Below are 27,587 nucleotides of genomic sequence, written 5' to 3' on the forward strand. Positions count from 1 at the left end.
AACCTTAAGAAGCAAAATATGCTTAGAGGTTTCCATAGATTGCCTTTTTAAAAAGTTATTATACCTTAATTTTGTACTAGTAGCCTTTATACAGTTTGTTGTTTAGGCTCTGCATGCACTTGTTCTTTTAAAGGCTGTTGTGGAAGCAAGGATGTGGTAGGAACATGCTCAGGTACATATTCTGTACCTTCAGGTATTTTTCATGAGGAAGTTTGTCTTGTCTTACCTTAAATGAAAACATACTTCCCAAAATGTGGAACTAAAATAATGTTGATTGGGTTACTTCCAATGTGAGGTTACCCTGAAGCCATTTAACAGCTTCAGTTGAGCTCTGTGTTGGCTTTTGTGATGGGAATCTTGGAAGTAGATGTTTTCCTCAGGACAGTATTGAATTGCTAAATGCATGTTAGAATTGCTGTTCTGCATCCTGGCTCTTGTGTTCAGATTGTTAAATCTTAGAAAATACAGTCAAAGGGAGTTATGGTTATGTATGGAAGCAATATTTCTATCTCAAGTCTGTGTTAGAATTCTTCAGAAGTTTTCTTAACTCCTTCAGATTTAAGCCAGAAAAAGAATCAAATTTTAAAAAACTTTCATTTCCTATTTCATTCAACCTTCCTTTAATCTGCTTTGCTTTGGAAAACCAGTGAGAAGTTAATACAGGAAAGAAAAGCAGTGGGATACAGGCACAGAAAGTAGCAAATGCTGCTTTTTAACACTTAAAAGCTGAAGTATTGAGCTAATGAACACTTTCAGGGAATTGTTTACAAGCAGAAAAAGCCCATCTTAAAAAAAAACAACAAAAACTAAACCAAAACCAAGAAAAAACATGAAATGAATTCTGTTCTATAAATAGATATTAAAATGCAGATAATTTTCATGTTTTGTTTCTTTCTTACTAATCCTTAAGCATATTTTCTTTTTTCAATTCTCCAGAAATAATCTTTTAAATCCAAACTACAGAAACTTAGTGCTGTATATGTGAATTTTATTTTGAGCCCAGTTGGTATCTCTGGGTACTTGCTCATTAAATCAAATAACCGTTTACTATTTGTTTAAGAAAAGAAAGGAGAAGACAAAAAGCTGTTACCCACTATCAGCTGAAGTGAAGGAAAAGAGATGGACCATGTTTTGTACTCCAGTGGCTAACAACTTTTGCCACCTCCCTTCAGGGTTTACTTCATAGTATCCACCGTCCCAGCAGATGTTTTAAAATCCATTAATGTCTTCTTTTGATTGTATTTTAATTTTTAATTCTGACTTGGGAAGGACATCATGCTATTCATTTAGTATGTTCTTGTTTAAATGGCTATTTCTTTAATTAGGAATATTGTCTTTAGCACTCAATTTACTGCACCAGAAATCTTTGGAAAAACTGATGTCAGGGTTACTGAAATGAATAGTTCTGAAGTACTGCCATAGGGTTTGGCTTAGCAGCAGTTTTTTTAAATGAAGCAGCATGGTTCATTGGTTGTGGATGTTTTGCAAGCAGCTGCGGAGCACTGCGTGAAGAGAGAAGGTGCTGGGGTAATCCCAGGAGACCTTTTCTATGCAGTGTCTCCAGTTTCTCCTTTTCTCCCCCAAACTGTGCCCCTGCACAGGAGGCTCTGTAGATGTCTCATGTGAAATGTTTTATATAGAAGTAAAGGCTTGGAGAACCTCTGCCAAGCAAAAAGGATACTTTAAAAGTTTTGTTGACAGCTCTTTTTCTGTCAGTATATAGGGGAACTAGATATTCAAAGAAATACTATTTTGTGAAGCTTAATAGAAGTTCTGAAATTCCATGGAAAACATCTCTGCAATAAGGATTGCAATGTCTTATGCCAAGAAATGTGCTTATGTGTACATGGTTTGCATTATTGTAGCTTCCTTCAAGATAATATCAAAATAAGTTGATCTTTATTTCACAGATTCATCTTGCACTTAAAGTATTTGTCTAATCTTTGCAGGCTTGGTAAAGTGAGCTTGTTTGAATGCTTTTAACTTACATTTTCTTTATCACACTGTCATTCTTCCAAGAACACTTCTCCTCATATTCAGTTTAAATGATAGCAATCCTTTTATGTGAGCCAGAAGGTGTCACTTGACAAATTACATGTGTTTTAGTGGATTGATTGCAATTGGGATGCTTCTTGTTGGATTAATAGCTTACTTTTGTTGGTGTTTTTTCATTTTAAAACAGTACCTGCATGTCACATAGCTTACATTGTGTTTCATCACTTAGAATATGCAGCCTAATGCTGTGAATTCTCATTATTTTTCTACGAAAAGCCTGATTTAATAAGCAGTACACTTACTGTACCAGCTTCTGATATGACTCAAGATCATAACTGGAAAACAACTTGAATGCTTTCGGTTGGATGACTCTGCTAAGCTAACTAGTCAGAATGAGTACAAAAGTTTCCATATCCCTTGCAACTGAGAACACTAGCAAGACCAGTAAATACTAGTATGTTGCTAGCCTGTCTTCTGGGCAGCTGCTGTATCTTGCATGTTGCGAGTCTTCCTGCCTATGTTGGTGAGAGTAGCACTGTTAAACACTCGGTTTCTCTATTTGCTTTTGCCTGCCTAGCTTGAAGTCCAGGATTCCCACAATCCATACCTAATTTCAGAGAGATATGTTGGTGTCCTCCATGTGGAACAACCTTCTGTGCTGTGGTTTGAGCAGACAGATTAGGGCCACCATGTTCTCACACTTGATACTGTTTGTTCTCCCTTGAATGTGTTTCAGCATCTTGAGTTCTTGTATTCTAGTACTTGTCTACGTCATTCCTCTAAAGAATCCGCTGTGAGCTTATGCTGTCATATTTCTGTAGTGTGGAACAAAAGCATAGTGATGACAATCTCAGGTGTGTCCTGACTGTGGACTAATTTGGAATAAAGGCTGATATAAGTAAATGTATCTGCATGTTTCCCTTGGAGTTTATCTTTCAAGCTACATGTTTAAAATTCCCTACCTAAGAAACCACTCTCAACCTTAGATATTTTGCACCATCTCTCATCAAATAATGGCTCCATGGGAGACAGATTAAGAGCTTCAGTTCCTTCTCACATTTCTTACTTGGCACAGGATATTCCACACTGATAAGACGATAAATTCATCCTCATTTTCTTCTTTTAGGATGTTGTTGCAAGGTCTCCCTGGGAGATCTGCATTGGTGGAAAAAATATAGCCTTAGCGCTGTGCCAGGGTTTTTCTTTTGTTTGTTTGTTTGTGATATTGCTGAGAAACTATCAGTATGGTTTCCCAGTTACGTCCAAAAAATACTTCATGGATTATATAGTGTCTGCATGTGGCTGTGTGGCATACCGGACATGCATTTTCCCTTGAACGCACGTGAAGCCTCGTTCTCTTACTATGAAGTGGATTGTTACCTAGCACTACCTGAGTTCATTCAAGGCATTAAGGAATTGTTATCTGTATTTGAAGTCAGATGCTGTGAAAAGCAAGAGCAAGATTTCAAACTTCTTTACATTAGAACTGCAGAAGAACAGAAAAGGACAAATTGCAAGCATAGATGCTCTGAACAGGAATTTTCCCCATATTGTTCTCATGCCGCAGGCATTTTTGGTCCCTAGAATGTGCTTTTTACATAGAAATGAATATTAAAGTTTTCTACGACAGTGTCATATATAAAGAGATTTAGCCTGGTGACTCCGACCTCCTAACTTCCAGCTGAGGAAGGCTTACTGAAAAGATACTAAATTGTCTGAAAAGCTTTTCTTCAGTGGGCCTCTTAAGTATTTGAAACTCTGAGAGGTCAGAACACCCTGTCTGTCAGCTGTTCTATGATATATTCAGAAATTTAGACCCAGTCACAATAGAGAACAGGGACAAATGTTCTCGCACTTTCAAGTTGTAGGACAGGAGTTGCTACTGGAAGGTGTTAATGGTGGGGTTTTTTGATTATTTGTTGGGGTGTGTGGTGGGTTGGTTTGTTCCTCTCTTTGTTGTTTTTAAGAAATCGAGTGAATTTTACTTTCAGAAGGTTAAGAACTAATAGTACTATTTGAAACGAAAGTATAATTAAGGAGAACTTCAAGACCTTTCAGCCGTTTGTGCTGGTGGCTTGCATTCCTACCAAGTACTCAAGGACCTCACCTGACAAAAGACTGCTGTTTATTTTCTAAACTTAGTATAGTTTTGTATATATATATATATACACACACATATGTATATAAAAGTCTTCACAGATGTTGAAGATCATTGAGAAGTTTCAAAAGATTTTCGTGGTGAAGAATATTTCTTGGAAAGTGATGAAATGGATTAATCTGAAAATTGAAATTTACCCATTTGTTTGATCCAGTCTTTTTGCATGTTGCTTTTTGCAGCTGGCAGGGAGCTATGGTGTTGCAGTTCTGCATGGTGATGGCTCTACCAGTTGTAGGCAGAGAGACTTGATTTCTCTGGTCATCATCAAGAGCTGCAGGAAAAGCAGCATAGACTCTGGCTTAAAACTTGAATGGATGGAGTCTTCCACTGTGCTGCACTTTTGAGCAGGACAGAATTTGAAGCTGACGAATAACAGCATACCAACATCACTGTCATAATTCTCAGTGCATCAAAATCTTTACACTCTCAACTAGACCCATCTAATACTTTGGCTAGCCCCGCTATGTGTTGTCCAACTCCACTGTACCTCTGCTCTCATCCCTGTGTCTGTTGCAGCCTTTGTGTAGTTTTTGCTCTCCAGCTGTGGGAAGATAGAGGGATGGAGGGAGAATGTCTGTCTGTCAGAAGGAGTAGACCAGAGCACTGTGGAATGGGTAGGAGTTACTGACCTGGGGAATAGGGTGAAGAAGGCTGACTGCTGTGACTGGACAGCCAGTAGGAGCCAGTAGGACAGCCTCCTGCCAAGGAGGAGAGCCTAAGACTGTCTTGTATATATAAGTAGAATAAGAAGATGCTGCCAATTCCAGCTTCACAAAAGCCTGCCACTGTGTCTTAAAAACAATTAATGTCATGATGTTTGTTGAAATACTATGATCTTATATGTGTATGGCAGAAGCCAATGCAATGGTATTGCTATTCGTGACTGGAATTCATATTTCCTGACTCATGCTCCTGCTTAGAGGGTGTGAAAGTGAATGCCTTTTTTATAAACACGCATAACACACTTGAACTCTCTGTAATCTTTATTTGTCATATACATTAAGCCAGAAAGCTGTATTTTTGTGGAATCATAGAATAGTTTGGTTTGGAAGGGACCTTTCATGGTCATCTAGAGTTGTGTCATGTCCCCCCCCAAAAAAAAAAAGATCAGGAATGGCTCTTCAACTGGATCAGGTGGCTCAGAGCCCTCTCCATCCTGACCTTGGTTGTTTCTGTGGATGGGGCATCTACCACCTCTCTGGACAACATGTTTCAGTGCCTCACCACCTCACAGTTGAGAATTTCTTCCTTATCTCTAGTCTGAATCTACTGTAGCTCCTTTAGTCTAAAACCGTTACTCCTTGTCCCCTCACCCGACTAAAAAGTTTGTCCCCATCTTTCCTGTAAGCCCCCTTCAGATATTGAAAGGCTGCTCTAAGTTTTCCCCAGAACCTTCTCTTCTTCAGGCTGAACAACCCCAACCCTCTCAGCCTGTCTTGAGTTGAAGAGGTGCTTCAACTCTCCAGTCATTTTAATGGCCATCCTCTGCACTTGCTCCAACATGTCCATGTCTTTCCTATGCTGGGCACCCCAGGGCTGAATTAGGCGCTGCAGGTGGGCATTCACCAGAATGGAGTAGAGGGGGAGAGTGCTCTGCCTTGACCTGCTCGCCATGCTTCTTTTGATGCAGCCCAGTTTTCCCTCACTTGTAGTGGATATAAAGATGTTCCAGCAGCTACAGTATGCCCTGGGGTAGCAGCAGTGAAAGGGCACTTAAAGGACAAGTAAGTAGGAAGAACATGACCAATATGAAAGAAGCATTTGTAAAAGACAGTCAAAATGGAAAAAGGGAACAGAGTAAAAAGGGCACACAGGAAAAAAAACCCAACAAATTTTTGAGAAATGAGAAGGAAGAATTATCTGTTGCCTAAGTACCAGAATTTTGCCAGTAATCAAAAGGCACTTTGATTTTGAACTTTTGATTTGAAAGTGTTCAATTGTGTACACATGTATGTGTGTGAAGGGAGAATCTTTTCATGTTGAACCAAGATGTCCAACTTTTTGCTTTTAGTCAGCTGTCAGTTTTAGGAGTGCATGTGTGTATGTTGAATGCTGCGTTCTTACAAAATGTTTTAAAGTAAAAAATTTAAAGCAAGAGCACCAATTGTAGATGTTTACTATTAAAACTTTCTTTGTAGGTTATTGCACTTAAGAATGAACATTGAAGACAAGCTGGGAGGATTATTTCTTAAATGTGGTGGCATAGACCAAATGCAGTCATCCAGGGCTATGGTAGGGATGGGTGCAGTATCTGACCAGTCTGGAGTGTCGGGAGAGCGGCAAGAGGCAGTGCTTCAAGATCGGACTATGGCGCACCAAGAAATTCTTGCAGCAGATGAAGTGTTACAGGAGAGTGAACTTCGGCAGCAAGAGATGATTTCACATGATGAACTCATGGTCCATGAGGAGACGGTAAAAAATGATGATGACATCGATGCACAAGATAGACTTCCTCAAGGGCTGCAGTATGCTGTTAATGTCCCTGTAAGCAATTTCTTTGTGAAATATTGGAGAAATTACTAGGAAGCTTGATCTGGTAGTCTAATTCTACTCTGGCAAGAATCTGTTAATTGCTTGTTCAGATTTTGATTATCAAAGTATTTATGAATGAATGCTATTTATGAAAATGTCATTTGCTTCTGGCCATGGATAAATTTGCCAATTAAGCATAATCTTTCAGTATCTGTTTTATAAATATTTTATGAGCAGGCTATTAACCATAGAATTAATGCATTAAAATGTGCTTCTTTAAATATATTTAATGTTCAAGGGTAACTACAAACCAGAATAAATAGCATTATTAAAAGGTGCATACTGTTTATGCTGTTCATAGTACTATTTAGTTTCTTTTGCTTTAGGAAGCATCTTGCATGTTTTCAAAGTATGTGGACGCTTAGCAATTGCATTCACACTGCAGGTTGGACTGTGACACTTCATACATGACCATAAATATGCCCTTCCTCGATACCTGATAGAAGGTGTACCTCAGCTTTCCCAGAGAGAATGTAGATGACTTCCTTCTGAAAACAGCGTCTGGTGTAATGCAGCACATCATCACTGTTACCCTTCAAACATAAAGGAGAGTTACCAGGACTTTAAAATTAGATAGCCATATACATGAAGAATAATCTTCAGAAAGGTAGCATTGTTAAAACACTACTCTCTTAGATCAGGTGGTTAAGGCGTTAGAAAAAAAAATGTAAGAGTATCATGCTCTTTATTAAAGTTTACATTAGGTCAAGATTTTTTTTTCCCCAAAAACTTCATTAGTACTGTTTGGGGTTTTTTTTTGTTTTTTTTTTTTCCTTAAAAGAAACCAACTTCTGTCTTAAATATATAATAAACTATTCCTTTAAATCTTGCATTGACAACAACACTCACTAAAGTAAAATAGGTATGAAAACCTGGATGGTTTTACAGATGGAAGTGATTTTAATATGAGAACTGATCTCAAAATCACCACAGGTCAAGAGGAAAAAAGACCTTGGGAGATGAATGAAGGGATACATCAAAATGTCACTGTAGAAATTAACTATGCCCTTTTTTTATTTAAGGCACTTCTTATTCCTTTCACTTAAATTTCTGAAAGAATGAAGCCACGAGATTAATTCCCTTAGAAAAAGGTTTTCTGTTTCAGCAGTTTGTCATCTTCTAAAATTGAAAAATTGCTTTTCTGTAGTGAGAACCTTACCTGAAACTGGCACTTGGTATCTTAACAGATCAGTGTAAAGCAAGAAATTACCTTTACTGATGCATCTGAACAACAGAAACGAGACAAAAAACAAATACGAGAGCCAGTAGATTTGCAGAAAAAGAAGAAAAGAAAACAGCGTTCACCAGCAAAAGTAAGACATTGATTTGGCAAAACCAAGATTAAAAGAACCTGAAGATTTGGTTGACTATGACTAATTTCATTACTGAAGTAGTTAGGCTGGAAATTGTTTGTTTGCTCAGTAAAGATGCAGCTCTGAAGTTCACCAGAGACCCAAACCAAAACCTGATATAACAGTGTTTTTCTTTGAACTCTTTTTAGCAACGTGAACCCTTGCCATATTTAACATCTGTCTCTCCAGGCAGTTCTCTCTCCAAATAATTTTTTTTTTAAATTATGAGTAGCTTTGTATACAGTTTGTAAATCATTACTCTATATCTATCTTAATAATAGTTGTGCTTTTCTGTGAGCCTGATAATTTTACATGCTTCATGCATAGTACTGAAAAGATTTTTAAAAAGAAATCTAAAATGGTAGTTTTGACAATTCTAAAAAGTTTACTAATATATAAAAAAATAATTTCCCAGTAGGGATTATTCCTGTGGTCATAATCATCTTCATATATGTATTTCTTTATATCAAAAGATTCTTACCATAGCTGCTGGTTTGTTACTTCAAAATTTCTTTTGTAGATCCATTCATGAAGAGTATGTATCCCAGTATGTCTGAAAACAATTTTCTTCTATTGAGATGCACTTCAGATAAACCCAGAATCTTTTCACCTCATGAGGTAGCAGTGTTATATCTTCTAGTAATTCCCCAAATCAGTATTAATCTTCAGGCTTAAGATAGAGCATATACAGGCTGCTCTGATAGGCAAAAATCAGTTATATATTATCATGCAGCAGCATTAAAAGAAACTTACTCTGAAATCAATCCAGACTGTGTATACATTGAAGGCAAACTCACCTGTACGCCAAGAAAAACACCCCAACCTCCTTTTTGTTGGCCTAGGAGTGGGACCCCTCAGTCCTCCTCAAAGCATTGTCAAATGAGGTTGCATCTGTAGTATTCTTGGAAAGTTGAGACATTGTTTCAGATTGGGTGTGGAAGCAAGTTCCAAATCCTGTGCATCGCTTTGGTAGAAGAAGGAGATCTAGGTTGAGTACGTCCACAGATCACTTCCATGGAAACATGGCAAGGTAGGAGAGGCATGTGTCTCTCTTTCTACAGATGTGTACTTGCATGCTTCCTTTTTACCTCCCAATCTGTCAGTGTTAGTCTTTTGAGATGACAAAAGATTGAAAAATAATCAGGCGAATCATTAAACAGGTTCTTTTTCAGGCTCTCTTCCCCTTTTTTTGAAATCAGTGGAGTAAAAAGGCAGAAGGAAACTGAAGGGCTGACGTAGGTGAGACCCTACTGCAGTTTAAGCTAGCATTTGGTTTTCCGTCCAAAGAGCAGCTGGGACTTTTACAAATGGAAGTCAATTAACATGCTGAAACATCTTAAATTTTATATTAATGTAGTCATCATATCAAAAACTCATCAGCTTTTATCCTATGTACTTTTCCATGCACCCAAACACAAGCTCACACACATACACACATGCATGCGCACACACATGCACACCACATACATACATAAAAGCTTTTTTGTTGCTTTTACTAGGAAAACTGCACTGACAAAGTTATCTTCCTTCATTTAAGAGGTGGTACAATGAATGGATGCAGTAGAAGAGCCCAGGGTTAGGATAACTGTGAAATTAAGTATATTTTCTGCACAATTATTTTAAAATTTCAATATACAAGAAGCATTTCATAACATGTATTTAAATTAATTTTACATAACCAGTCAGTGTTTCCTAAGCTGTAGATTGTTACAGAACAGAGTTTTTGTAATTGTCTGTATCTGTGACTTATTGGAGCTGTAACATACCGATCTTACAAACGTATGAATGTGCTTGTCCTTCAGAGTGAATGCACAAGAATTTGTTAGCTTGAGACTTTTGCTCTTGCTACATTTTGATGCAGTAGAATTAAAATTTTAAGTAGATCCTATAGTATTTGATACTATTGCAGAAATACTGTTTCAGTTATTGACTCTCCTCATCACTGCCATTATCATAAAACCTAAACCCTCATAGCTAATCAAATTGAAAATGTTTCCCCTGCAGACTTTATTTTTTTTTGTTAATAACAAGGGACTAAACTGTGTTATTTAAGATTACTTAAGCTCTTTATAGTTTTGTTTCCAGTTAAGTAAGACTTTTTGAACTGTAATTTGTTTGTTGGTTTTCTTATTCTCTTGCCAGAGTTAGTAGAGAGTTTGGGGCTTGGATTTTTTTGACAAATTAGAGAAATTTTATGATGAGCTTTATTGAATAAGGTAGATATGGTGCAAATTTTTTGTTTAAGTTTTTAATTATATATAAAAATGGAAGCTCTGTCTGACAGCAGAGCAGTGGGGGGTGGCAAGTTGAATTTGTCAAGGAGATGCTTCAATATGTATATTGAGTGAGCAATACTTTTTCACTTATTGAGTGAAAAACCTGAAAGGGGAGAAGAATAATTCTATTGTCTCGGTTGTTTGGCTTTGGGGTTTTGCTTTTTAAAATACAGTTTTGCCTCTGGGACTGCTGGTATTACGTAGATGTAGATAATTTGGGTGACTCTCCTGGATAAGTTTTAATGCCTTATTGCAAACATTTACAGTTGTAATTTGAAAAAAAGAATATAATGTTTTACTTTTCCTTTAAAATATGACCATCTGTGGGTCAGTGCCCAGAGGTGGTTTGGTTACTTTATGTCCTTTCCAACAGACGGACAAAGTAAACAGTAGCATATAAAGTAACCCAGCTGTGAATAGGGGAGCTCTAAGCTAATTTTCCATGAGCTGCTTTTGTCTCCGTCCTGTTGAGATATCTCTTTAATACAAAGTGAGGTACAAGTTGGATTGGACTGCAATTGGAAATGTATACTAAAATCCTAACACATAGCTTTGTAGAAATTAGAATTGTTTTACCTGAAATACTTTAATTTTCTGCATCGAAAAAATTAATGTGTTTTTTTTTTTTGTAGTTAATAAGACATCTTTAGAGGGTAGTGTGAGAACAAATTTTACTCTTTTTAAAATAGATCCTTACAATAAATGAGGATGGATCACTTGGTCTGAAAACCCACAAATCTCATGTTTGTGAGCATTGCAATGCTGCCTTTAGAACCAACTACCATTTACAGAGACATGTCTTCATTCATACAGGTACTGCTTGACTTCAAATTTGTCTTTTCTACTATGTAAAGAGTTGTTTACTTATGTTAACAATGTTTTCAGCTCTATGCGATTTTCAGTTTTAAGAGTGTAGCTAACTTGGCATCAAAGCTTAGAGATTCCATGCACCAAAGTGTCAAAAGAATACCAGAAACAAAAAATCAACATATGTTTAATAAACCAAAGACCTAACTGTTTACAAGGTTTCTTTTCTTTCTTTATCAGAAAGTAAAGGGTTGACTTGTAGCCTAAGTGCCAAAATTGACCCCTTTGTAAAATGTGTTCCGGCTGCTTATTTGCCTGATGAGGTATCTCTCTGGTTTGGAGAAGTGAAAAAGGTACTTACCATTATAACAGCTTGCCAGTATCCTGAATATAGTCTTATGCCAGCATCCTAATTGATCTTGTTCATAAGGAAATTACAGCCATTTCAGATCACACTTCCGTGCTAGTCTTAATGTGACTCTTAGGATCATGGAAGGAATTCTGCAGTTCTTATGCTTAGTAAAACTAATGTTTTTTGATACTAGAGTATTTTTGGAATTTGCTCAGATGCTGTTTTTTTAACAGACTTTTTAATATTCCTCAAAAGTAGTTATCAGAAACAACAGTGTGTAGTTATTAACTTATGGATGTGGCATTATATTGTTCAAGGTGAAAAACCATTTCAGTGCAGTCAGTGCGACATGCGTTTCATACAGAAGTACCTGCTACAGAGGCATGAGAAGATTCATACTGGTGAGTATAGTGCCTTGAGTATCTTTACTGGCGTGCTTAAAAACTGTTTCCCCACTCAGGCAAGGTTTCTGGTAATAAGTATGCAGCCTAAAACCCTGTTGTAGTTTGTTTTAACTTAACAGATGTTATAAAACTTAAAAAAATAAATTAGTGTTGTGCTTTCAACTTGCTCCACTTTTCTTTGGCTGTAAACTCCAGTAAGCAAATATGAAAGTAGTATTCTATAAAGAATCACGGAGTAACAAACCATGAAGTTTGTATGTTCACAGAAGTCAAAGTTTGTTAAGCAGTCCTATCTTTGTTGTATCAAGTTAATTCAGATAACGGGGACTTCCAAATTGTGTTTCAGTAGATTTATTTCTGTATTTTGGAATTTGATGGAAAAGTGCCAGGACTAAAATGGCCAAAATGCCTAACCCCAGAGGTGTTAGTATCAGATTTACTTCTTGCCTTCTTTTTTTTTTTTGAAAGTTTTTAATTCAGAACTGTTCTAAAAATAAGAGCCTTAGTTTAAAAATAGGCAGTATAGGTCAAATAAGGCCCAAAGTTTTAAGCCAGAAAGAGTTAAAGTTTATACATGTTTAGTTTTTTATCTTCTTGCACTGCACAAAACCACATTCTTTAACAGGTTTGTCTTCATTGGGTTTTTGGCATTTTGGTGCATGGCCTTTCAATTCCTCTTTAAATATTTTGTAATATGGTCCCTTTGGACTAGATGCCGGTTTCTCAGCCTCTTTTTCAGAAAAGCAGAGCTGGTGAATGTGCACAGTGTTTCTTGGCTGTAGCATTAATTTAAATGGATATGAAAGCTACTAACACGCAGTGCAGTGTGTGCATGTGTAAGAGTTGAGAGGGAGAAAAACTCTGCGAGATGAATTTTCAGAGCAGTGTACAGGGAGTTACATGCACAAATGCCCTGTTGTTTATGGGATTTTTGTATCCTAGGTTGCCATGAGTCCAGACTAAGTAGGTTTCCTTCAGCCAGTCAGCCACAGAAGAGTCCTCCATTCTTCTGTCCAGTGTCTTTGTTCTGCTCCTAGTCTTTCCTCTGGCTCTGAATTGGTGAACCATGCTGCCTCCACTTTGTGTAGATACTATTCTTGAAAAGAATGCCCATTCACTCTCTTCCATCTATCTGGCCAGGCCTCTCCCCTTTACCCTCCAAAAAAGGCAAAAATTTAAGTACAGTCTCCATGCTTTTCAGATGATTTTTTTTTTAATGAGGATTATTCCCTGTACGTGGCTTTGAAAATGAGAGTCTGGGTGATTCAGTTAATTAACACTTGACTGCAAATATTTTATAAACAGATTTAATTACTTTTTTTTTCATTCAACTTCTAGCTCTAATGAGAATTTTGTGTTGATTGTAAGCTTTGGAGGGAGGGGTGGTGGGATTGCAGGGTTTTTTCCCAGCTCTTACATATATACTAGTCTCTGTTTAGCCGGGAAAAAGGTGCCATTTAACAAATGAACTATATTGTTATCTGACTTTATTAGATAACTATGTTTTCCTCCTTTCCTCAGCATCCTGAGATATATTCGGTTGTTTCTCAGGAAATTGAAGATTGTGCTTGTGTTTTAAATTGTTGAATTACAGGTGTTTTCTTAGGTGACAACTAGTAGGTGGTTAGGAGAAAATGTAAGACCCAGCTTCCACAAGTGGATAAAACATTTTTGAAGTCCATTTAGCTAGCAAGTATTTAACTACTGCTTAATTTTTGGGTTTGCCTAGTTACAGTGTAGCTCATTTGCATTCTACATACCTATCTGTGCTTTCACTTCTGTGTGACAATATTCACTATTGGGCCTTAGCTGTTTCTGTAGCATTACTCTGTTGTTTAGGACTGCATAATTTAACCCATCCAGAACAGCTGATTTTTCAGCTTATTTCTCTCACTAGAGGGTGAGCAGTGGGTCTGCTTTGATGGAAATAAAATGAAGCTCTCGTTGTATTATTTGTACTTTTAAAGAAATATTCCTTATAAATTCAGTACTGTTTTTTTTTTCTTTAGCATTTTTATCTCTCTTTGTAACCACTTTTAATACCAACTTTTGCAGAGTCTTTAAAACCCTGATAAAGAACAGGATGATTCTTACTCTTTTGAAGATATTTATCAATTTTTCCAGTGTGTTTTCACCCCACTGAAGACAGTGGTAATGCTTAGGAGCCCCATTTTATTCCTGTTACAAGCCCTGAATTTACAGGTGCTCCAGCTAGTTCCAGTGTAATTTGAATTCGGTTCTCTGAACTGCTCCTTCAAAGCAAATGTTATGAGGGATTTAGGAAGCAATCAATGAACAGCCTTATTCTGTGTAAATAATTAAATAGTTGCATCTAAAAGCAGACATTGCATTAAGACAAAATTCACTTACTAGAAATAATTGTCTGTTGAGGAGGGCAGCAGTGCTAGAACCCTGCTGCTAAACTTGTCGCTAATGATACAGAAAATTGCCATCTCCATTGTAAGGGAGGGGAGAGTTGCTGGTACACAAATATTTTCATATTTTGAGTTTGTTAGGCTCACAGATGCTGAATATTTTTGGTTTTGTTTTTTTTTTTTTCTTCAAAGATGTCTGCTTTGTTTTTGCTTGGGGATGTGTCTATACACCTTACCCACTCATGCATTCATGTGTCCTAATTCTGTAACCCACCCTACTTCCCACTTTAAACAGAAAAAATGAGATTACATTTAAAAAAGAATAAAGCAACACCAGGGTTAACGATTCAAGTGCCTTGTTATTCAGTCCTGCTGCTTTTTCATTGCCTTCTTTGGTATTTTATAATTTGTATGTTCTCTGTTTAGATACATAAAATGCCTGGGGGTTTATAATTGTTATAGCCTTCATACAGACGGTATTTGTACTAAAGTTTATAAGTAGTTCTGTTGCTCGGTTTTAATAGATTTCCAATGAAGACACAAAACATAGGCTGGTTTTGAGAATAATGCATATAATTATTTGTTTGTATTTTTAAATTTTGACCTTTTTTCTGCACCTGATTCTTTCTCACTCACCAACACATTTCAGAAATATATCTCCTAGGTTCTCCCTACATTAGAAAAAGGTTGTTATTAATGATCTTTTCCATTTGCAGTAGATCCTGTTTGAAAAGTACAGCAAAGTTGCAGAAGGCATCTTAAGCTTCTGGCTTCTGCTAGAGATACATTATTATAGGCAGCATATCTGCATATTAATTTTTAATCTTTTCCTAACATTATCTTCCTTGTGAAGATTAAAGCAAAAATTAAGTATGGTATCAGTTTCACAAAGTTTTCTTAATCTTACTTCCAGAGCTTTCTGGAATTCTACTGAAAAATACTATTTTCTGTGTTGTGCTGAAATTCGAGGGCTGAAATTCAAGGACAGTGTCCCCCGACTTTTCTTCCTGTTAAGGCGTGGCCATCAGTGGTACCACCATGTACTCGCAAAGACTCTAAAATAGTTGTTGGTAATATACTACAAGGAAAAAACTCAGAACCCCTGCTTGGCTCTATTTAAGCCTTGAAATGGGAATAGATAGGTGGGAGAGTCTTCTGCCAACAAATAGCCAGCTTGAGCAGACAAATGTTAAGGACCTCTGTGACTATTCATTTACAGAAATATGTATAAGGCTGAAGGTAAGTGCATTAATGAAGTGCTCTGCGTTTTCTTGGATAACAGAATAATTCCTTAGGGGGCAGTTCAAAGCTAGAACAAAGCTGAGCTGTCTTGCTTCTCTGTTGTGGCTTGGCTTCCCTAAGGCTCAGGAGAGTTTTCATCCCAAACAACTGATCCTTTCTCTAAAAAAGAAAAGAAAAGAAAACAAACAAAAAAAACCCCCGACAACAACAACAAACCACAAAAAACCCCAACCTAAAATCTAAGATTTTAGCGTAAAAACAGACTTCCAGGCAGTGTAAGGAGGGTTGTTTGTAGGGACTTGCAGGGGCAATTTAAAAGAAACACAAAGTAGAATAGTGGAGCAAAGGGAAAGAAAACAGTAAGTAACAAGGATTAAGTAGTCATCTTTGAGAATGGAAGGGTTCCTGTGTATTAAACAAGAACAGTGAGAACTAAATGGCTTGGCTCATCTTCTTTAAAAATGAAGACAAGGATTGGACTTTGAAAAAAAACTGAGAAAGTCTCAACAGGGCTGGTGGAAGTAAAGCACTGAAGCAGTAAAGGTGCATAGCAAATAAAGAGAACATGAAGAATGAAACTGGAGTTTGAATGTTAAGAAATAGGCCAGAGAGGAAAATGTGTTTATAGACAGTACATGAGAGGATTATATGGTAGGCCCTATAATTAATGAAGGGTGCTGAAAAAAACTGGAGTTTTATAGTAATTATTAATAAGTAAGAAATGGTAAAAATTAGTTGCTGACTAAATGTGAAAGAGGACTTAGGATGCTGAGGTTGTGAGTCTATAGAAAAAAACTGATAGAAGCTGAGAGATCTTAGGAGAGGAGATAATTTGATTTAGGAGAGAATAAATTGGAATAATTTAATCCAAGAAAGAGACTTGCTGAGAAGCCACATGGAGAGCTAAGAATTAATAATTGGAAATAGGGCATAGGCTTAAAAGGCAGAGATATAGAAATAGTTTGGAATTAAGAAGTTTGAAACTGGGCATTAATGATCTGACTAGAAGCAAATGTGTGAGTGATACAGATATTTTCCATCCTAGTTTCTATAAATGCCTTATTTTAAGGTACCATATTTCCTTTTGCAGAAGGGTGGCTAAATATCTCTTTTCTAAATTGAAAAGATGCACTCTAATAACATTGTAAATAATAAAATTTATTAACATTTTGTATTATTAAAAAGTAATAAATCATCTCTTAAAATATTTTTAATAATAAAACTACCTCAGAAAAATAGAAATAGCATATTTCTGGAGACAAAAGATAGATTATGTATATCCCCAAACCCAGTGCTGTACAGTATCAGAACAAAGAGGATGTTGATAGATGCTGCCAAGACAATCCACTTCAAAACTATTTCATAGTAAATATTAATGTTTTTCAGGATGAGCTCTATTAAATAATAGTGAACTTTTGTAAAAGCAAACCTAGCTTTTCAATGCACTTGGTCTTTAATTTAGAGAAACTTAGAAAATAAAGATACTGGAGGGAAGATGTAAGACCAAAGGTTGTTTTTTTAAAAAAAGAGTTACTCCAGGTTCTGAAAGGGTCATTAAGGATCACTGCAGAGCTTCTTTGAGAGGAAAAATAAGGGGGAAACTGAAGATGAATTCAGGGCAATGAATAATGTCTGAACAAATATTTCATAAAAATAAAAAAATCAAAACATCCCAACCAAACAGAAAAGCCTGTAAGTATGCAAATGCCTGCTCAGGTACAGAGGTACCTTGTTTTCAGCTTAATTTTAAAATATTTTAATTCATAATAAATAAATAAATTTGGTTTCCAACCAAAATAGCTATTATTAGAGCAGTTATGTCAATATTACATACAGGTAAAGGAAAAACATGGAAAGTACAGAGCACCATACAGAAATGTTAAATTAAGAGCTTGAAAATGCATAGTTCTCTTCTAAAATGGGTGGGTTTGAGGTAATGAGTTGGTGAGAGAATTGAGGTATTTTTATACAATCGGCTGCCCTAAAAAAGAAAAACATTATGCAGCAGCAGCAGTTCAGGAAAGCTGCCCTTGCAGTTCTTCATTTGTTAGGTTTAAGACAGATATCTGCACCTACATTAGAAAGAGGGCACAAGAATTTAGATCTGAAGGTGGTGGCTGGCTTGGTGTTTTTTTTCAGTTTAAAAGCTTAAAGTAAGTTAGAGGCATTGACTATAGAGTGATGGAAAAATAGTGATGTGAGCAAGCCTTTTGTTTTTCATAGCAACAGGCTAAATCCTCTATTATTTCTGATAGAGAATGTAATATTTGAGCTGGTAATTGTATGGAAGAAGGTAGATTTATTTCTTTTTTTTAGATTAACATTGCTATGTGTTTATTATTAGGTGAAAAGCCATTTCGTTGTGATGAATGTGGTATGAGGTTTATTCAGAAGTATCACATGGAAAGGCACAAAAGAACGCACAGTGGAGAGAAGCCTTACCAGTGTGAATATTGTTTGCAGGTAAGACGACTTAGTGAAATCTTTCACAATTGCAAAACAAAACACCAGCCAATTCCCAAGCAGTACAGATAGGATTTTCACCAGGTCTTGTAGTCAAGTGCATGCAAATAAACGTATAACAAATGTTTTTTCTGTTGAGGTATGTGGTCTTCATGCACAGGTGGAGCAGAGCCACAACTGTCTGCTTAGTTTTATTGATTATGTACCATTTTTTGACACTTTCTTAGAAATCAGGAAAGTGGGTGAATTATCAAGTAAATTAGTTAGAATGAAAGGTTTCTTTTCACCAGTATATTTTCCAAAAATTATAATAATTATAAATAATAAAATAATCTTTTGCAGTATTTCTCCAGGACTGATCGTGTGCTGAAACATAAACGTATGTGCCATGAAAACCGAGACAAGAAACCGACCAGAAGTGCCACCAAAGTTGGCTTCTTGCCATCAGAGGAAGATTCTGGTTTCTCTACGCCTATGAAAGACAGCTCCTTGCCAAAGAAGAAAAGGCAGAAAACAGAGAAAACAAAATCTGGGGATAAGGAAAGTGCAGATAAATTGGAACAGAAGAAGGACAAAAATGACTATTTGCCGTTGTACTCTTCTAGTACTAAAGTAAAAGATGAATATATGGTCGCGGAATATGCTGTTGAGATGCCACATTCTTCGGTCCATGGAACGCACTTAGAAGAAGCAAACTCTGGAGAAATACACCCACCTAAACTTGTTCTCAAAAAGGTTAACAGCAAGAGGAGTCTGAAACAGCCACTTGAGCAAAGTCAAACCATTTCACCCTTATCTACATATGAAGACAGCAAGGTTTCAAAGTATGCCTTTGATCTTGTGGATAAGCAAAGTTTACTGGACTCTGAAGGTAATGCTGACATTGATCAAGTTGACACATTACAGGAAGGACCCAGTAAGCCTGTACACAGCAGCACTAATTATGATGATGCAATGCAGTTCTTAAAGAAAAAGAGGTATCTACAAGCAGCTAGTAATAACAGTAGAGAATATGCCTTGAATGTAAGTACCATAGCATCTCAACCTTCAGTAACACAGGCGGCTGTAGCCAGCGTCATTGATGAAACGGCTACAGCCTCAATATTAGACACACAGGCACTGAATGTTGAAATTAAAGGTAACCATGACAAAAATGTCATTCCAGACGAGGTACTGCAGACTCTGCTAGATCATTATTCACACAAGGCTAATGGACAGCATGAGATATCTTTCAGTGTGGCTGACACTGAGGTGACTTCCAGTATATCAATCAATTCTTCTGAAGTATCTGAGGTCACCCAATCTGAGACTGTTGGAACAAGCTCTCAAGCTTCCTCATCAGATAAAGCTAGTATGTTACAAGAATATTCAAAGTTTTTACAACAAGCTTTGGACAGAACTAGCCAAAATGATGCCTATTTGAACAACCCAAGCCTTAATTTCGTGACTGATAACCAGACTCTTACAACCCAGCCAGCATTTCCTTCCATGGAGAAGGTCTACACGTCTATACCCGTCAATAGCTTTCGATCGGGAATGAACTCTCCATTAAGAACAACTCCAGACAAGTCTCATTTTGGACTAATTGTTGGTGATTCACAGCACCCTTTTCCCTTTTCAGGTGATGAGGCAAATCATTCTTCTTCCTCCTCTACACAGGACTTCTTGGATCAAGTAACTTCTCAGAAGAAAGCAGAGGCACAGCCTGTTCATCAAGCATATCAAATTAGCTCCTTTGAGCAGCCCTTTAGAGCTCAGTACCATGGGGCAAGAGCTGGAATATCATCTCAGTTTAGCACTGCCAATGGACAGGTGAACCTTCGGGGACCAGGGACAAGTGCTGATTTCCCAGAATTTCCCTTGGTGAATGTAAATGATAGCAGAGCTGGGATGACTTCTTCACCTGATGCCACAACAGGCCAGACTTTTGGCTGAGAAAACTTTGTAAATAATACTGGCACTTTAGAACACATTTGTCAAATGGGGGTTGCTCTGTATAAGATGGAGTTCTGTACAGCTTTTAAGACCGCTATGTTAAAACAAAACTAAGCTGATACTAGCAAGACCAATAACTGCTTCCATTTTTTTTTCTTTATTTTGTTAGTCAGCAGTTGTTGAACTGCCTGATGTTGGTGCCCTTATCAAAAGCAGTTTATTATTCACTTGTTTGAATCCAGAAAATATTTTACCTTCTATAAAATTTTAAATAAACAAAATCCCCAGGTAAGACTTTCCCCCATGATTGTTTCCTCACTGGTTTTCTTCTATTCTTTGGGAGGACAGTTTGTTGTCTGACACTATTCATATTGTCATTTCTAAGCTTGTCAGCATAGTCATTACTCTTCAGCAGGGAATCAACATGTACTGAACACACAGAATAAACAATAAGGTTCAAAGTCAGGCAAATACGGCTTTAAAAGATGTCATTTTCTAAAGAAAGAATCGTTTGCCCATCTCTCTCAAAACTAATTGTAGACCATGTGCCCTTTTATTTATGCTTTGCATTACCTTGTGTTTGGAGGAAAAATTGATTTCTGGTAGACTACTATTTAAAAGTCTGATTAATTTAAAATATTTTAAACAGTTTTTTTAAAGCAAAATGCCTAACTGCTAAAGCCTTTACTTCGTTCCCGAAGTAATGTGTGTTTCTTTGTACAGCTGAATCTAGATATAACTTTTAAATTACTTCTCATTCACAGATATCAAGATTCTGGTTTTAGTTAAAATACTTTGTAGCTGACATTCCCAACTGCATAATGCCTACACAAATTGTGTATTCCAGGATTTAAAAGCTTAATTGTACCTTACCCTACATACTCATAATGATTAACATAGAGCACTTAGTTAACTTCATAGTTTTGATTTCTCAAAAAAATAAAACCATTTTTAGGTCTGATATGGTTGCATCATTTTCATCTCATACATTAATTCTTTTCAGTATACCTGAGATTGGGTACTCTTAGCTTCCATAAAAAACATTTTAATTCTCTTTCTAGAATTTTGACAATTCAGATAATTAAATTTATTGAAGTACCCCTGAAAGCTGAAGAAGTGGGCATTCAAATTCCCTGCCTTTTTAGTGTTTGCTTAGTGAAAGTCACTACAATTTTACCAACCAGAACCGTTGAATAATGCTAGTAAACAGGATTTCTTTTTCCAGCATAGGGAAGTGATCAGAAGTTTTCATTGCATTTCACCGTATAAATAAACTACCAAGTTTATCCCTGTACCATGAATATGTTTTTTTGAATAGTACTTTGTCTTGAAGTATACAGTATGGTACGATAAGTAGTTATGTGTGCATTTTTAAGGTGGTAATATTTGAGTAGCATAACTATTGTATAGTTTAAGTTAACAAGTTACAGATTTTGAACTGTATGTTCATTTTTTTTGCACCTTCCCTAAAGGGACACTGTCTGGTAGTTTAAGGCAGTTTAAGCCTAATTTAGGCTGATTAACCAGGGAAAAACACACACACACATGTATATATAGGTGTGTATGTATATGGTGGTTGTGTTTCTTTTTTAAATCAGTTTGCATACATCCTTTTATAGCACTATTGCTCGGTAGTATCTCTCAGAGGAAACCATCAGCTAGGAGAAAAGACTGCGTCTCAAGGGGCTAAAATACATCCTTCTTTTAAGAAAGGACTTTAGAAGATCACACAGCAGTTCCCACCTCTTTGCAAAGCAGTAGCAATATTTTTCTTCATTACTAGGAAACTCATCCGTCTCTTTTCCCTAATGGTAGCACTATTTCAGCGCTTCCTTCACCTGGTGCCATTGAGGGAGAAAGTATGTTTATTATCCATAGCTTGCTTCTTATACTGACAAGAAAGACCATTTATGTAAACTTCTTAATACTTTTGTATAACAAAACAGCTTCTGTTTTGATTCATTGATCCTGTGTATAATATAGGAAGGTGTTTCAGCATGCTATGACTTGCCAGTAATTTTGTCTGAGTATTTGGCCCTGAGTTATGAAGAATGAGCATCAAGGGAGAAAAGTAAATTTCTTATGGATTATTAATGATATGTGTAAAGAAATTTCTTTAAAGGATATTTTAAAACTGGTTCATGTCTCTCTGTTTTTCTTCCTTTATGGTCAGTTTGGATTTTTGACTTTACATTATGTGTTGCACAGACACAACACATCTGGCCCCAATATCCCTGGAAGCCACCTCTTGTAATGCATGTTTCGTTTTCAGTGTTTCATTTACATGACATCTTAGCTTGTTGCTGCCTGAATAATACTGTGTTGGCATCATTGTTCTAATGGCCTGTTGCTGCAAGTAGATGGCCATTAATAATAGTATTTGTTAAATACAACAAGCAGCAAAAGCTAAAAAGAAAATAAAAATAGCTGGATGATTACTGCACTTCTCTGGCCCCATAGGAAGGTCAGAGGAACAAAACCTCCTCCCTGAGGAGCTTGACTCAGCTTTATTTTCAAGTTACTACATTGATAGTATGCTGTGAGGAAGTGACTGAGGAGTAGGAAGGAGTAGTTCTCACTCCCTGCCATCTTCACACTTGGGAATTACTTCTGGGGTGTGTGAGGGAACAAGTGCTCTTGGCTTCCAAGAGTGAAAGAACTTGCTCAGAACAAAGTGGCACTCACCTGGGGAACTGTTATTCTTTATGTTGCAGCTTATTCTCTAGCCTGCTGCTGAGCCATTACAGCTCTACTCCGTGCCTTAGGATAGGTGTTGAAGTCCCTGTCTAGCCCAGAGACTGTCTTATAGGATTCTTCCATGTGTACAATTAAAGTGGTGGTGTGAGTAGTTAATCCACTGATACTTGAAGCTTTCTGTACTGCAGGAGATAACCAACTGTACAGCAATGATTTCCCAAGTGTATGCCCTCTTATGAAATAAGTGTGTATGTAGTTCTGGGAGGTTTAACTATGTAGGAAGTTTTTGCTTGTTAATAATTACATTATTTAGTAACATTTTCCACTGCTGATGTTTTGCTGCTTTTAATCTGGTACAGAGTCACACTCTTCATTTTGATCTGGTCTGTACTCATTTTTGTTAGTTTTCTGTGTGTATCTGTGAAAAAGCAACTTTGTTTTTCTGTTCTTTTCATAGGCTGATACTGTTCAGTCAGTCCACATAAAGCTGGGGTGAGCATTTATATTCCACAGATCTAACAAGAATTGCTCTTCCTTAAAGGTCATGCAAGCAGTGAGAGTGTGTGTGTGTGTGTTTGTGTGTAAGGTGGAATTTTTGGGGGATATCTCCTAGTGATAGAGCAATGATGATTTTTAAAAGGAGGAAATTGATTACATTTATTACCAAACTATGTGTGCAGTACATATATATATATACACACACATATTAATAGACCATATTTTGGTCCTAAATTACTTGACAGTGTCCCTTTTTAGCATGAACCCTTTGATATGTTTTACCATTAATATAACAGCCAATGAAGGAATCATAATGGTATACTAATAGGCATTTACATTTTCTTCATTTGATTTGAGAATGAATTAATCATAAATTACAAGGTTTGGGGAGAAGGATTAATCATGTGTTACTGTATGTTGGTTTACGAATATCAACCTAAACAATTTAAATCGGATGATAAAAGAACTATGTTTATGATCTTATGTCTCCTAGTGTTGTCTTTAGGAAAATGGTGTTTCGAGAAGAAAATAGGGCGAGAAAGTATTCATGTGAAATGACACTTGCATTAATTTTAGATTATACTTGTCAATTTTTTGGATGATGGGAGCTTGCCATTGTTAATTGAGAAGTACAGTAAAATCTTGCTAATTCGCTGACCACTAATCAGAGCATCCAACAGGTTTATACATCCCCTATGGTCTCTTCCCCACCTCTCTGCAATAGTCTAAAAAGTACTGTAGCGAGGTCTGATATTAGAAATACTGTATGACTTCACCCAAGTATACTACAGAATTTATACAAGTATACTGGGAGGTAGAAGAAGTATTGAAAACTAAATTACAGTTGTCAAAATAAATGAACAAAGTACATTTTATGATGTGACATCCTTGCTTTCATTGCCTGCTTCTTCACTATTTTCAGAATTATCATTTGTAAAGGGTTTCTAAGCCATTGCTGCAAATTATTGGGGTTCTACTATAACTTTTGGAGTTTATTCTAAAGTATACATGTTCTCCTATGAAAAATTTCCACCTGGACAGATACATTATATACCATGCTTGTTCAGAATATTTTTATAGTATTTGTATCATATGTAGTAACTATTTGAAATTGACCAGAATATTTGGATGAATTCACTCTGAATTTTGCAGCATTGGACTACTTTATGTATGTATATTTGCTAACTAAATTTTCTTGGCTTTGAGAGCTTTGATTTTTTTTTTTTATTCTCTGGTTGCTTGTTTTAATATCATTACAACTCAGAGGGAAAAAACTAATACTCCTGGGAATCCGTTTGAAAGTTTTAACGGGCAGAAATATGTTTATGCAAGTCGGTACCAGTCCACATGTGAACTTTCAAATTACATGGTCGGTACTGAAGCAAACAAGTAACGTTACAGTTTCCTAGTGTTATTTTTTTTTTTACTAAAATGAAGCCTTGTAACTTTGAAAGTTCATTCAACTTACGGTAATGCATGTTTATGTTAGGCATGTAATGCATTTAGCTATAACTCACTTTGCAAAGGACAAGTACTGAGAAAGTATTACTGCTAATGGAAAGATGTCTTTAAATTAAAATTTAAGGTTTTGTCCAGTTTTAATTTGCTGTGTGTCAGGGAAATAAATTTATAGTCGCTTTTGCTCTACTTGACATATAAAACCTTGTTTCCTTTATAAAATTACATCTTCTGGTAGGAAACACAAACTGAGGCAAGAAAACATTTCTAAGAGTTGTTTCTTGCCTTCCTTAATCCAATGGATGGAAAGGTAATATTGTGTAAACAACATTATTTTATTTTTTTATGCAATATCATGCTGTAAATATGATTTATCAAATAAGGATGTACCTATGATTGAATCTTTGATTCTGCACAGCTAGAGTTTATATATAAATATAAATGTGTCTTGACAATCAAGGACTTATGTCAGTCTTCCTTTTTGACGTTTCTTATTGTTATGCATTCCATTTGTTTGACTTGAGTATTTGTATTGTCTGTAAAGTATGTAATGTTTTTATAGCTTGTTTAAAAACAAAACAAAAAAGCCTGTAAATACATACGAACTGATCACAGTACCGCTCTGTTAGAAGGCATATGATGATGTACTGGTTGTAAGCAATAATACACAACAGTGCTAACTTTAGAAGTAGCATAAGGATAAGTTCCAAAAATACCTTTGGGAGTTAATAGCCTTGTTTGAATTAATGAATATTCTTAATAATTTTTTTATAAATAAATTCAGATGTCCTCCTGCTGGAGTATATAACATTGTTTACACAGCACAATTTCAGTCACACAGGGGACAGTCTTTAGATCTGTGGCTTCATCCGTACACACTTTGAGTAAGAAATGAATGGCTTGTCTGCACTTCTCCAAGTTGAGGAAGACTGCAAAAGTTGAATAGCTGTGTCTCTAAAGGATCAGAGATACTATTCTGCTTCTGTGCCGATTCCTGATAATTCCTCTGCTTAAATCTGGAGCTTTAAGTCCCAATACTGAACTGATGAGACTTTGGCCTCCAGTAGAAAGGAGTAGTTCTCTTCTTATTTGATATGCAGATAAACAGTCAACTTACAAGTCACCTCTTCATTTGAGTTGCGTATTTTTCAAATTACGAGCTATGAGATGGGTATATTCCAATAAATAACCTTTATGTCAAACTTATAGTTTGAATTGAATAGATAACAGAATGTACAGAGCAGCATAACTATCTGAGCAGTCATCACTGCTTTAGAACCCCCTACCCCCAATTTATAAATGTATATGACCTACATTTTATAGAAAAAAGAAATGTTTTTAAATGCTAGTCATTTATATACTATGTGCTTTGAAGGATTTGCTAGTCCACTTCTGTCACTTTTAGTACACTGGTATCTTTTATATGTAATGTATGCTTTTTATTATTATTATTATTATTATTATTGTAGTAAAGCATTTCAGTAGGAGGAATTTTACAACAGTATGAGGGGTTGAAATTTTCATTGTCAGAAATGAATTATACTGGACTTTGTCTGTGTAGTCTTGTCTTTTTTTTAATGCTGTCTGGCAAGGAAATCGGTATTCAGTAAAGCAAGTGACCTCGTTTTATTTTGAAGGCATACTATGTAGTGCTGAATTGGATCTGGAAATTGATGAATTTGAGGACAGAAATTAGTACAAAATCTAGTGTACAGAAGAAATTGTATTATGAAAACCTGATGATATATATAGTGGAACACTATTACAGTGCATTTCCTATATAGTGTTATTTTCCAGAAGTCCATATGCCTTCTTTGTATTTCAATTAATAAAAAAAATGCATATAGATAAAATTAGGATAATAGGTTTATTTCAATGATTATACAGTATTTCTTTATCTTACAACATCTTTTCCGTCCTTTTATTATCAAAGACCGTAACCTCAATTCCATCAGTAAAAGTCTGTATATAGGTGAGAGATGGTTTTGTAGGAACCTGAAAATTATGAATTTGTACATTTCTTATGTTCCTGACAGAAATCAGTGTGTGAGTGTTTCTTTATTCCTGTGAAATGAGGAATTTCCTGATATTGAGAGAGAGAGTGTTTGTGTGTGTGTGTGTGTAGATACATGAAAGACTTTTGGGTCTCAAGGCAAAAATGATCCAAGTATAAAAGGATTTAATGTAGCTCAATGTGACTTGCATTTAATATGTAAAAGAAACATTTAAATTTCATAATTCAAAAAAGACAAAAATAGTTTTGCAGGAAACAAAACTATTTGGATAGCAGGCTTGACCAAATGAATTTTGGTTAAACTTGATATATTTTAAATGATTTTATTTCTGCCCTAAAAGCAACTTAAAATATTTTGGGAGTTACTCTTCCTGTTCATTTGACTGTGAGTGTAATTTATATAATGGTTTACAAAATGCGGCATGAAGGATTGGATTGTTTTATCTGTATAATGCAATGAAAGATTGCTTTTTTCTTTTCTTTTTATTTTTTTAACATAATCATGGTGAATGGTATTGTATTCTTAGGATTGATTTATTCATTAAGTGTCTTAATGAGTTTCATCACTTTTGACATTATTGTTTTCTTATGGTTAACTTAGTTTTTTGGGGTTTATAATACCTTTCTCTGTATTGTGATAATAAGGGAAGTTATGTTTTTGCTTTATTTTTAATTAAACTAATAGTTTGATAATTTATATTTGCAAATGATGCATTTTAAATGTGGTCACTTGCTGTTCGAAAAATAAAAATATAGAATACTGTTTTATGAATAGACTTAGCAGTATTTTTCATGTTAGATCATTTCAAATTTGCTTTCTCAAGGAGAAAGACGAAGGCATGTAAAGATACGTATCATTGTGCAAGAACTGATTAAATGAAATATTTAAATACTTGATTCGAGACATACAAAACTGACTGGATTTTCTTGCCCTTTTGGATCTTCTGGCTCCTTTCCTAATGGAAGACTTTCATTTTAATCTGGATCATTTTAGAAGATTGCGCTGGAATCACTTTAATAGAAATACCT

At 35.9% G+C, this 27,587-nt stretch overlaps 1 protein-coding gene across 3 annotated transcripts in view; it reads left to right on the forward strand.

Moving 5' to 3' along the window:
• Nucleotides 1-24,999, forward strand: part of ZNF148 (zinc finger protein 148) — a 41,618-nt gene extending 16,619 nt beyond the window's left edge. For 2 of the 3 annotated variants that reach the window (XM_005153790.3, XM_031053142.2), the window contains exons 2-7: nt 6,292-6,637; nt 7,873-7,998; nt 11,003-11,126; nt 11,790-11,873; nt 17,838-17,956; nt 18,299-24,999. In XM_005153790.3, the coding sequence (XP_005153847.1) occupies nt 6,308-6,637; nt 7,873-7,998; nt 11,003-11,126; nt 11,790-11,873; nt 17,838-17,956; nt 18,299-19,891 (2,376 nt within the window). In that variant the 5' untranslated portion in view covers nt 6,292-6,307 and the 3' untranslated portion in view covers nt 19,892-24,999. The remainder of the gene's footprint in view (nt 1-6,291; nt 6,638-7,872; nt 7,999-11,002; nt 11,127-11,789; nt 11,874-17,837; nt 17,957-18,298) is intronic. The other variant, XM_031053143.2, reaches the window with a different exon arrangement.
• Nucleotides 25,000-27,587: the final 2,588 nt, after the last annotated feature.

Source organism: Melopsittacus undulatus, chromosome 4 (genome assembly GCF_012275295.1).
Source record: "Melopsittacus undulatus isolate bMelUnd1 chromosome 4, bMelUnd1.mat.Z, whole genome shotgun sequence".
Taxonomy (NCBI): Eukaryota; Metazoa; Chordata; class Aves; order Psittaciformes; family Psittaculidae; genus Melopsittacus; species Melopsittacus undulatus.